Source organism: Danaus plexippus, chromosome 30 (genome assembly GCF_018135715.1).
Source record: "Danaus plexippus chromosome 30, MEX_DaPlex, whole genome shotgun sequence".
Classification (NCBI taxonomy): Eukaryota; Metazoa; Arthropoda; class Insecta; order Lepidoptera; family Nymphalidae; genus Danaus; species Danaus plexippus.
In genome coordinates, this window is record NC_083557.1 from 1,062,143 (window position 1) to 1,073,884 (window position 11,742).

General features: G+C 34.2%; 2 protein-coding genes across 2 annotated transcripts; both read right to left on the bottom strand.

Moving 5' to 3' along the window:
- Window positions 1–1,856: 1,856 nt before the first annotated feature.
- LOC116776664 (glucose-1-phosphatase-like) lies at window positions 1,857–2,647 on the bottom strand. The gene has a single exon (XM_032669912.2). The coding sequence runs from the start codon at window positions 2,597–2,599 to the stop codon at window positions 1,928–1,930; it is 672 nt and encodes a 223-aa protein (XP_032525803.2). The 5' UTR covers window positions 2,600–2,647; the 3' UTR covers window positions 1,857–1,927.
- Window positions 2,648–7,379: 4,732 nt separating this feature from the next.
- LOC116776476 (vacuolar protein sorting-associated protein 37A-like) lies at window positions 7,380–9,249 on the bottom strand. The gene is made up of 3 exons (XM_061525695.1): window positions 8,531–9,249; window positions 8,043–8,349; window positions 7,380–7,750 (listed from the first exon to the last, which is right to left on the bottom strand). Exons 1-3 carry the CDS (start codon window positions 9,005–9,007, stop codon window positions 7,626–7,628), a joined length of 909 nt encoding a protein of 302 aa, XP_061381679.1. The 5' UTR covers window positions 9,008–9,249; the 3' UTR covers window positions 7,380–7,625.
- Between the last annotated feature and the right edge of the window lie 2,493 nt (window positions 9,250–11,742).

The following is an 11,742-nucleotide window of genomic DNA, read 5'->3' on the forward strand; positions in this document are numbered from 1 at the left end:
ACAAATTCGCCCTTTTCTGTCAAATAAAGATCACTTTTATTCCATTTCGGCCAAATTTTAGGCGAATAATATTGGACATTTTCGATCAAAGGAGATCTTATGTTATGCCTGCTTAATATCAACACTTATTTTATTTCATAACTACGACTAGCAAATTAAAAAATACAACTTTAACAATCATGTTAATATGAATTTAATGACCTTCGTTGGCACGTTTTTATACGTCTGCTTTTAATGTCGTCAATTTAACAAAATTACTTTGCTTATTTTAACGAGGTCAAATTATTAAACACATATTCGGCCTCGGGACGTGACGACCTCGTCGCTTACCGGGTATTCTGTGCAGTAAGTCACGGGGGACCCTGACCTCCCTGCCAGGTTTTGGTACGGGCTGGGGAAACAGAAAGTTTTCTAAATATGTGATGGATGCATGGTGATGGATAGGCTTTTATGGCTTTCATTTCTGATTCTGGTGCCCGGACACGGCGAACAGGAGACTAGACTTGGAGGCACCATGGAGGTATCGAGTAAAAACCTTGACTCCCTCGGCACTTTGCAGGACGCCAGACTGGCCGGAATAGAGGACCGCCTTCTGCCGGAGCCTCGAAACACCACCAGACGGCGGAGAGGAGAAAATTGAAGCAGCCATTAGTGTCGCCCGCGCGGCTGGTTTTCGTACCGCTTTCCCCCATCAACAAAAGAAAAGGGTGAAGACTTTTCCACGATAGAAATTTGCATTTCGTTATGAAAAAACATCAGGAAAATCTCTACGACATATAATATAGATGTGGATTGATTTTTAATCTTAAGGATTAAGTTAAAATTTTAATATAATATAAAAAAAATATGTGAAGATTATCACAAATAATTTATTAAGGGACATGAACGAAACAAATAATCAGGATGGACTCATAAAAGGATAGTTAATATAATAACAATTAGCTTCGCTACAGATTGACGTTGTCTCACAAGCTAGTACTTATTGTGTGTTGTTTGATAATACAAACTTCATGTTCGATACTAAATGGAAAAGTATAAGAGTTACTATATAAAAAATTCGCGCTAATACTAGTCGCATCCTCTCGTTGGTCGTTTGTGAGCGATGAGGGGTACGAGGAAGATATTTACAGTTTTTAAATCTAGTGTCGTGGTAGCCTGGTGGTTAAAGGTCCGCCTCTCACACGTAAGGGCGCGAGTTCGAAACCTGGCAAGTACCAATGTGATCTTTTCCGAGTCATATGTACTTTCTAAGAGTATTTAGACACCACTGACGGACGGTGAGGGAGAACATCGTGAGGAAACTTGGACTTATAATTTTAAATTATAAGATTGAAATCGCCAACCCGTCTTGAGCAAGCGTGGTGATTAATGCTCTAACCTTCTCCATGTGAGAAGAGGCCTTTGCTCAGCAGTGGGCTCGCAGGCTGATGATGATGATGACATCCAAATTATAACATCCTGACGATAAAATGTATGAGAAAATATACGATTATTATATAACACATAAGTGCTATTTATTATTTACCAGATGATATCCGGTGGAAAATTAATCTCGATACGAATAACTAAATTAAAAGACAGAAATATTGAAGTTAATGTAAGCATTGATGTTGAACTCACCAAATCATTTATTATATACTTAAAATTTTCATATTTACCTAGTTAAAATAAAATTAAATCAATCACGCAATACATCAAGTGCACTAAAGAGTTGATTTTTTACAAAACTTTGTTACTTTACGTGAACACATATATGAAAATAAATTCCTAATAACAAGTGAAAATAATACATCAATGTTTTATAATGTTAATTCATATATTCGGTAATTTGAATTTTTATTACAAAAAATCTCGATATTTTATTTAAACTAAACACATTGTCAAATTAAAAGAATTTTCTGTCATTATATACATTAGCATAAAACATTTAAAAACTGGCTGCATCATTTAGAACATTAACAAAATCTTCCCAGGAACAGAACCCGTCTGAGTCTACGGGACAATCCTTGAAAAACAGCTGCACCCAGCGTGGGGGATTACTAGCTGATAGTTTTGACCCATCTCTTATCTGATCTACGGTTAAATATACAAAATCCAATTTAAACAGATCTCTGTCCTGTGTAGCGTCGTGCCATCTCTGGAACACCAACTTCCCGCCTATCGGTGTCCTTTCATATTGCTCTGGCAACACAAACTCCTCAACTTCCAGTGCCGCCAGAACAAAATATAAATTTGCGTCATGGGCATGAAGCGAAATGAATTTTTTTTCTGTTTCCGCAGTAAACTTAGACGATATATAGCTGAGAAGAGGTTTTGACACTTGTCTCCCTACTAACTTACTGTTAAAAACAACGTGCTGATACTGTATCATCAGTCTTGTGAGCGTCCGCCACTGTCCAGAATCTTTGATCATTCCCCAAGCTACGTTTTCTATTTGAAATCCGTCGTAGTAGCTCATAAGAAACGAATCGACTATCAGGTTCGCCCACAGCAAGGAGCCCTCGACGTTCAGCAAATTACCGAATTCATATGTAATTTCGCTGTCTTCTTTATCGAAGTTGCATATGCCCTCGATTTTGCACACTTCAGCATTTTTCATATCCAATATGTCTTCCAATAAATTATAAGATTCTTTTGTATCCAACTCCATTATTTTCGTATTCATCTCGTTAAGAACAAGGTCCTTCATCACTTTTGAATCATTGCGGACAACAGTTTCAAACAACGACGCCATTTCCTCAGATCCAACTCTTAAAACTTTATTGCAATTTTTGAAAGTACCACGAATAAACGCTTTCGATGATTCGTAAGTTCTCTGAGTAGAATTTGCGAATATTTGCAAGGAGCTCTCCTCGGGGCAGCTGTCTTTGAAGAGCTCTGTGCACAACCAGGTGGACATATATTCACCCATGTCTTCTTCCATTGTAGCACCTTTTTCTGTCAAATAACCAACACTTATATTCCATTCCGGCCAAGGATGAGGCGAGAACTTCTTCAAAAAACTCGCCAAAGGGCTCCTTATGTTGTGCCTGCTCAATATAACCACTTGCTTTAAATCATAGCAATTAGCAATTAAAAAGAGATTTAAAAAATATATTGCAAACTCCATTTTATTTTGAATTCAATGCGCAAGGTCTCAAGGCTCCTTTCACACTGTCTACACTTTTAGTGTTAAAAATACGTTGGATGCGATTAGTTTTATCGAAACCTTACCGAGTCTCGTTTTTATCCGCAAAAATTTCAATAATATGTAGGTGAATTTTTAATTTATGTATCTTTTTATATAGAACCTTAATTAATATAACCTTTTATTGAGTTTATTTTGAATTGATGGTGTGACTTTATTAGATATTTTCCGCGGACATTTCAATAAGATATTTTTTTTTTCGTTTCCATATCTTTTAATATCTTTAGCATCTAAAGTTTAGAATTATCGTAAATATATGAAAAATCTTTGTATAATTTATCAAAGGATATCATAGCTTTTGGTTAAAAAAATATTGTTAAGGTTATTCAAATGAGCATTTTATTACTAAAGTCTTTTCTTTACAATAAAAACTCTTTTTATATTATACTTTTTTCTATGACAAATTAATATTTTACATGTGATATGTTATGAGACTGAATATCATAATCTTGTAACCGTAGAATTAAAAAAACTACGCCTAATTTTGCTTATAGTTTTGCATGCATGTACTCTGACAGTGCAAACTTGTACTAAGCACTGTTCCACAGAATAAAAAACGATCATTAATTTATAATAAAAAAATATATTTTTGGTACATAAATAAATAAATTATAGTGTGTTTTAACACAAATTTGCATGTAAGCTTCACTTTAATGTATAGCGTAACAGCTTCAGTTTAGCAACCCAAGAATTGCAAGGAGAAAAACTTTCGAACATAGAAAAAAGAAAATTTAAACAGAGTATATTTTAAAATTTTATTTTAATAAAGAATTTTTATATTTTTCTATAAAATAACACAAAATATTCAGGGTTACTGATGCCGGAATGTTTATCAATTTGTACCTTGAAATATTAGTTTATATGGAGGTAAAATTTTATTAATGAAGGTGCTATTTTACTTTTGGCGTCGAGACGTGACGACCCCATCGCCCACCGGGTAACCGGTGCAATCAGTCACGGGGGGGAGGACCTTGACCTCCTTGTGGGGTCCTGGTCCAGGGCTGGGGGTCAGCCCATGGAGGAGGCGGCTGTTCGCGGCTGCCGCGTTTGGCGTCGGGACGTGACGACCCCATCGCCCACCGGGTAACCGGTGCAATCAGTCACGGGGGGGGGAGGACTTTGACCTCCTTGTGGGGTCTTGGTCCAGGGCTGGGGGTCAGCCTATAGAGGAGGCGGCTGCCGCGTTTGGCGTCGAGACGTGACGACCCCATCGCCCACCGGGTAACCGGTGCAATCAGTTACGAGGGGGAGGGGGGGTTCGCCGCTGAATGCGGTGAACGGAAACTCGGGCCTCTTCGAAAGTCCGGGTCGCTTGCTGGCCGGTCTCCGCTCTGTCTGCCGTTGGACGCTTGCGCTCGGCGGTGGGTGGTTGGAGACTGGCCGCGTGGGCTTGGGTGGGAGGGGTAAGGGGTTAACCCTCTCGCGATTAAGCAAGCCCGCCAGGCGGGGAGACGCTCCTTGTCACGTGGAGTGAGCCCTCGGGGGAGGTGGCCGTTCGCGGCCTGCCGCCGGATCGTCGCGGATGCATGCCTTGAGCGATTCCCGCGTTGATCCACGAGGCAGTGAGGAGAGTGACCGCTAGTGTTTTAGTGGGTGGCATGGGCCCTTCTGGCCCGTGATTCCCACATAAGATCCTCCGTCTCCCCTAGACGGAGGGATAGGTATAAAACCTTTCACCGCGTTAACAAAAAAAAAAGATGTTATTTTGCTATTTAAACAATATATATATATATATCGACGCCATCAGCCTTAATGACGGATGCAACATGAAAATAACTTGAGGCTGTCATCGATTATTATAACAACTTATTGGTAGTCATAATTATTGTTAAAAGTAAAACGAAATCAAAGACTGTTTAAAAGGAGAATAGAACTATCTTTGAATTCTGGTATAAATACGACGTCTGGACACACGACAGCAGACTGCAGAATTCAGCGAGTGCGGACCCTTGCAGAATGTGACTATGAAGAACCTTAAAGAAATACAAGAACATTTAGAAGAATTGAAGTTTCACTTTGAAATTTCATGGAACTTTCTGGAAGAAGTGACATTAGTGACGTCAGCAAGGCTGGCGTCTCTCTCTCTTTAAACAACGAATTTGTATTAAATCTAATACTCTAACCAGCTCAGGTTCAAGGTGACTGTTTTCATTCGCAATCTGGTGTGACCTCTCTCTTTCATCGCGTCAAATCATTATGCCATTGAATTTTTTGAATTTTCACCCAACTCAGGATCATCACAGTAGGTACACCGAAGGCTTACGATAAATAATTTTTTTTGTTAATATCTATGCTCAACTCTTCGACCGTAATAAGAGAGTGCTCCACAGACTTTTTTGTTTTTATTTATCTCGATATAAAAAAAATAATTGATTTAATTAACTTTGAGAAATTAGGTATGACTTAACCGTTTATCATCAGAACGCATAAAATATCCTGGTTATATACTGTGTTGGGTTTAAATAAGCGGAAAAAATATTGTCCGATCGTCCAAGAATGCATTAATCTGTTTGGACGTAATAGAACCGTTTTTGTACAAGGTTACTTACTGGAGATGAAAAATAAATTCTTTACAGGCATGTTAAGAGTGTAATGTAAGCAAGCTATCGACTTAAACAGTGGCAAAACAGAGTAACCAAAAGTAACTTGCTCTGTTTGTTTATACAGAAGAAAATATGTACGGGTATTGTGTGGGGGAATAATATGGGACCTGCACGGCAATCGGCTGTTTACATTCCATGCAAGTGTCAAAGGAAAGAGAACAGAGGTAGAATAGAAAACAATTATTGTTCCCACAATGAGATCTAAGTTTTTCGCGAGTATTCATTTAAATGAAACTAATATTTTCCGATAACTATGCGTTATTTTACTATACTTTGAAGCGAGCGTGATCATTGGCGGACGAGATGTGAATGTCTGTCAGTTGGTCTTGTTATTTACGCCACGCCTACGCCAGGAAATTAAGATACGTCGGGAGTATGTAGTTTTTAGAAATTATAAAATAAAGCGTCGTTATCCGAAAAAAATTTAGTTTTTTTTAAATGATTATTGTTCCACCACGACAAAGATCGACTTTTCACCGCAATGAGGTGCCAATAAAGGTTTTACGGTGTGAATGTCTTAAGAAATGAAGATTTCCAATCATCACCTGTCCAGAGGTCTGAAAAAGTATGTAACAACAAAAATATTTGTATTCTGAAAGTATTTTATGGCAGTCGTTGAATATTTTACATTATTACTCTAAATACTAGAAATCCTACAAAACGGAAAATCATAAACCGCCTTAATTTGCCGATAGGTCGTAATGAATATATTAATAATTAATATTTAACATATTTTTTTTTAATTTATAATATATTTTCTTAAAAAAAAAAACAACAGAAATCCCTCAAAACCGTTATTAAAAAATAATTACGTATATTTCAGTATAATCAACCAAAGGGGAATAATGAGAAGAATCCACGAAAAATATATATTGTAGGAATATGAGAGGGTAGGAGAGACTCAATGTAGGAATATGAGAGGGTAGGAGAGACTCAATGTAGGAATATGAGAGGGTAGGAGAGACTCAATGTAGGAATATGAGAGGGTAGGAGAGACTCAATGTAGGAATATGAGAGGGTAGGAGAGAATCAATGTAGGAATATTAGAGGGTAGGAGAGACTCAATGTAGGAATATGAGAGGGTAGGAGAGACTCAATGTTAGAATATGAGAGGGTAGGAGAGAATCAATGTAGGAATATGAGAGGGTAGGAGAGACTCAATGTAGGAATATGAGAGGGTAGGAGAGACTCAATGTAGGAATATGAGAGGGTAGGAGAGAATCAATGTAGGAATATTAGAGGGTAGGAGAGACTCAAACGACATATAAGCAGTTGTCAGAGGACATCAGGGCTCTTTTTCGTTCGTTACGCGCGTTGGTGTGATAGTTTAGTCGTGAGTAGATTTTCGAAGTGTGTTTAAATCTTTCGATTGTGTTATATTCGGATTTCATTTAACGATTAGTTTAAATCAAGATAGTTGAAAGTTATTCATTTAGAATTGTTTTTATTTTTGTGTAAATTTAATAAATTAGTAGTGGAATTGTATCGAATGTTATTTTTTTAAAAAAAGTCAATTCTTACCTTGTTTCTAAGAATATATATTTTTTTTTCATCACGAGCGAAACCAAGGGAAGTAATTAGTGCATGAGAAAATTTATCCAACGTTTATTTGTAACAGTGAAACAAAACAACAACTAAAATAGTATCGTCCGATACAAAACACAATGATTCCTGTAATTCAACTAAAAAACATAAAAACAAAAAAAAATTAAATCAAATTAAAACCACTATATACATTTGGGTTACTAGATAAATTTAATTTAATCAGTTATAAGTTAAAAAAACCTCAGACTACCCACAATATTTTTAATACAGATAATATATTAAAAAAAAAATTATATTGTGGCTTTATCTAATTGTGCGAGTTGATGTGTAAGCCTCTCCTCTCTGGCTCGTCTCGCTTGACCTAGAGCTCGCTTCTCCGCGAACTGAGATATAAAGGTTTCTATCGGTATATTACCTGAAACAAATCAGGGACAGGTTAAAAATATAACCTTAAACGCACAGACAGAAAACTAACAAGACAATTTAAATTGTATGTAATGTTAATGTTAGTTACACTTGGTCGGTGCTGTTAAATAATAATGGGACTTCAAGTACGATGTGGGAGAATCATTTAATATATAAGGTTCCGTCATTCAGTCTTGCCACTTAGCACAATACATATATTACAAGCTTGACATAGTTTTATTGTATACTAGTATATGAAAAATGCCATTATTAAGACACGGCTAAAACATTATATATATTACCCAATAGGAATTGCTCGGCAATCACTTCGGCATCCTCGTCGGCTTTCAATGCCGCCTCCTTTAGACACTCGCGTATTCTATGAGGATCATATATCTCCGATAGCTTCTGGTGTTGACGATTCAATCGCTCGTAGCTCATCTTCATCTGTACGATCGTTGAGATACGATCCAGGACCTGCGTCTTTAAATCGTCGAGCATTTGTTGCTTGTTTATATTATCCTGAGCTATTTGTTCGATACTCGCCATAAGTTCTTCAGTCTCAAGATCTAACTCGATCAACTGTGGATTGGTCTCAAGTAATTTATCCTGGATATTAAAATGATTAAAATTAATTACATGGATCATATATGTTATTTATATTATTTATAGCAATGTTTAGAGTAATAATTACCAAAACAAAGATATATATAATATATATATATGTATATTTAAGCATAATTAACACAAAATTCTTAGCAAAGTAATCGTTTAAATTTATAATTGTCACCTGTAGATCAGGATTTTCAATGATCTCCTGTAATTCATCAATGGATAGTTCATTCAACTCTGGAAACATCAGCGATTGGTTGCTATAGTGCGACATTGGGCTGGTGTCTGTGGACTTATCTTCGTGACCGTATATATTAGGTGCTGAACGCTGAAATTCGCGTATAATAACTTGAACAACCCGTCCTAAATCAGAATGTGGACTATAGTTCACCAATCCTGGTGCACCAATCACTTGGTTTGAGTTTTCAGCAAGCCACGGGTGAGGAAAGACGGGGCTTACGAATATGTTAGGCTTCTCATTAGGAAATTCAGAGTTAAGAATCACTGTAAGATATAAGTTGTGTCCATTAGAGGAAAAATCGACTTTGTATTCCGTATTTTCAACAATCTCAGTAACATTGTCATTAAATATTTTTAATGTATCAATCTGCCGCTTCCTTATGTCTTGTTCCGTGTAATATGAACGGGGAAGCATATCGAAATATAGAAGCAAGCGTATGACGATGAAATCGATCAATCTTCAAGAAATTATCACTACACATTCACTGAAGTCAGCTATATGGCCATATAATTAGCAACTTGACTTTTATATGTGAACTTATGTACACATATAGTTGAATTGAAATTTAAATGGTAAATTTTTCGGTTTTTCTGTTCTGTTACTAAATAACAGATTAATTTCGAAATGTCAAAACAATTTCCAAAAGCAAGCTGTCACTTATGTAGCAAAACTGACAAAGTGTTTCCTAATATAACAAAAAATGTTTCGTTTCACGCAATCTAGACATTTGAAAAATCTGTACAACTACAAGTACTTGTAATAATTTTGTGCATTTAATTAAAAAAATTATGCAACGATAAATACTAAGTAATTTTTCTAAGACAATTATTATTATACTGAATCTCTCAACATTAACGGGATTTTAAACATCTCTTTTTAAGATGTCGACGTTTACAAATAAATATTAAGTACTTTTGAATATTGAAATACAACCAGCCACACGTATTAGTTGCCGGTCAGTAATTCTTTACGACGGTATTTTACAAGAACTTTATTTCATCCCTCCATTGCTAATTTAAATATTTGCTTTCAATTAGATACAAGATTTGAAATATTTTTTAAGTAAATGTATATTTAATAATAAGGTTTTTATACAAACATTCAAAGAACCCCTTAAAGAGTTATTAACAAAACTATTTTATACGTTTTTGCCTATTTAAATACACAGGCAACTTTTACGACTTGATATATAAATAATTTTCTGAAACTTTAATTAATTTAAAAGATTTTGATGTAAATTTAGTTTTCTGTATATAAGATATTGATTTTGATCAAATTTACGAGTAAAGCCCGACGTAAACAATTATCTTAAATATAGTAATTACATTAAAGCCCATCAGATATTAAGACGGAGATGACCAAAGTATTAACTGGTGTCCTTGACATGAAAATCGATACATAAAAATGATCAAGAACAAAGTCACGGTTAAAACCTAGTTTTTGTATAACTTTATAATCAGAACCTCTTTAATGTATAAAATAAAATTATAACTGTATTTCATTCACTGATTTTAACATTTCTATATTCTCAAATTACTTCCTTATAATATTATAAACATTCATACAAGATTGTACTTGTAAGAAATTATAGATATTTAACTACTAAAAAAATTAAAAAAAAAACGTTAATGCACTCTTTAAAATAATATTTTAGATTTTTAAAAGAAAGAAAAAATCAATTACTTATTGTTACGCTAAACTCAATAAATAATATTTGTAGTTAAGTAAACAATTTAATATGACGTCGTAAAATAAAGCGAGTATAAAAAAAACAGTAAAAAAAGTCGTTAAACTTTAAACATAGTTTAAAAAAACTTTATCATAAAGGATAATAAAACATAACATGTGGTATCATACCACTTTGGTGTTTCTAAAATTTTTGAACTTTAACAAATATTTAGTATCCTAAAGAAATCATTAAAAATAAATCGTAATACCAATTGGAATAATGTTAAATGATAAAAAAATATATAGTAATGTTATTTGTTAGTTAAATTTAAATATGGAACTATTACAATTTTTTATTTTACTTTATGTTCGTCCATCAGCTTTGTGTGTGATGATTTTCAAAGAGATTTGTTAACAAGCGACTGAAGTCAAATGAAAAATACATGTTAAAATTTTAACCGAACTCTTTACGGTTTCCCTTTTTTTGTTAGTCAATTTTTAATTCACAAAAGTATCTGTTTGACATTTAATATTAATCAAGTAAATTTTCTTTTAATTTCTTTTTATTAAGATTGTTAACAATTAACATTGTCAAATCAAAGTTGGCGTTTATGTTTATGTTTAATTCGACGTACTAAGGAAAATGGAAACTTAGCTAGAACAAGTGAAATATATCTTTCTTAATTAATATTAATAAATACGAAAAATATTTCTAATTTATTTCTTATTTTATATATATAAACTTAAAATAACTGTCAGAAAGTAAATCCGTAGTACATTATTTTTAAACCTTTTTTTTTAACGATTGAACCTATTCTGCCAATGTAAAAAAAAAAATGAAATCATTAAAGAATTACATGTTAATAAAAGTTGTAAAGTACTTCTGTTTTTATGATGACATTACACTATAATTTAATGTCAGAAAGCATCAAGGTCCAGACTTTTTTAGGTTAACCCAAATATGGCGATACCGGAAAGTGTCATCCTTCCGTTAATTTATTATGGGAATGATATTTATGGACAAAATAATTAATTAAGGACGTCGGGTTAAGTATTTAAATGAAATTTTTTTGCTTCATTTTTTAAATTAATATATATTATTGGTGATGTTTTAACCAAAAAGGTTTTAATGTCCTTTTGTCAATTAAATTATTGTTAAATTGTATTTTTGTTTTACATGTTATTTATAATTTTGTGTGATATTAAATAACGAGTCGTGCAAGTATTCTGCAAAGCGAAGGTCGCGAATGTAACCATAAGAAAGTAAAGACGAAATTCATTGAGTTACCACATAATGCCAGAAATAACACGTTTGTATGACCCACCTAACAAGTGGACACCCCACTTAAAACAAAAGGGGGGAGATACACATTCCATTTATTACTACGCTTACTCGTATAGACAATTCCTACGCAGATGCATCTTAACTTTCTACATGGCAAAACGTTAAAACATCTTTGGTATTAAAAAAAAATCACCCG

What these genes read in the sequence shown, in the direction of transcription:
- LOC116776664 (XM_032669912.2), bottom strand. Translation starts at nt 2,599, where the DNA reads ATGAAAAATGCTGAAGTGTGCAAAATCGAGGGCATATGCAACTTCGAT.
- LOC116776476 (XM_061525695.1), bottom strand. Translation starts at nt 9,007, where the DNA reads ATGCTTCCCCGTTCATATTACACGGAACAAGACATAAGGAAGCGGCAG. An exon ending in TTGAAAATCCTGATCTACAG is followed by an intron (nt 8,350 to 8,530) that starts GTGACAATTATA and finishes TTTAATATCCAG; the next exon opens with GATAAATTACTTGAGACCAA. An exon ending in TGCCGAGCAATTCCTATTGG is followed by an intron (nt 7,751 to 8,042) that starts GTAATATATATA and finishes GATTTGTTTCAG; the next exon opens with GTAATATACCGATAGAAACC.